General features: G+C 36.1%; 1 protein-coding gene across 1 annotated transcript; it reads left to right on the top strand.

The window, feature by feature from the left end:
• Positions 1-205: 205 nt before the first annotated feature.
• LOC132751237 (galectin-3-like) lies at positions 206-325 on the top strand (the record flags this gene model as incomplete). Its single annotated transcript, XM_060741397.1, is given in 1 exon segment — positions 206-325. A coding segment is annotated over 1 exon segment (93 nt), but the record flags the coding sequence as incomplete, so codon positions are not given.
• Positions 326-610: the final 285 nt, after the last annotated feature.

Raw genomic sequence — 610 nt, 5'->3', positions numbered from 1 at the left:
AACCAAGCAAATTAAGCAAAAGACATTATCTGTGGGTAGCAAATAAGTATTTTTTTGAAACTGTGACAAGACACCAAATACGTCATTCACTCATTTGAATTGCTTTTCGGCTTTTCTTATTAATTCTAGATAATTATGAAACGATTCACGAAAGGAAGTTTAATTTTATTGTTTATCAAGTACAAATCTGTTTGTTTAGGATATGAACTCAGATTATCAGTCAGGCTTGGATATGCTATCAGGTACGGCCGGTCAGTTTGCTGGAGCGGTGTTGAACGAACTTGGACGTCGTAGCCAACCACCTCATGTGCCACAACATTCACGTGTATGTATTTTTACACTTTAGTAGGGAAACGTAAATTCTGAATAATGATTGTCAATCGAGAGCATGAATATAAATAATTAAATGAACATTTCAGACCCTTCTTCATTGTGTTAATGTATGATGTGACCTTTCCCTGCTTTTGCAACACAATGCAGGACCTGAGTGGGGCGTACCTTGTCTTATTTTGAGTGTGTGCACTGGTTTGAATGATTCAAAAATAATTTACTACTATGTATCAGAAAAACTAAACATAGCCAGGTGTCTCTATTGTTGTGAAGATAGGTC

This window comes from Ruditapes philippinarum, unplaced genomic scaffold, assembly GCF_026571515.1.
Source record: "Ruditapes philippinarum isolate M1 unplaced genomic scaffold, ASM2657151v2 ctg10827_1_1_1_1, whole genome shotgun sequence".
In the NCBI taxonomy this organism is placed as follows: Eukaryota; Metazoa; Mollusca; class Bivalvia; order Venerida; family Veneridae; genus Ruditapes; species Ruditapes philippinarum.
The sequence above is the reverse complement of the archived record's forward strand: the minus strand, read 5'-3'. Positions and strand labels throughout refer to the sequence as shown.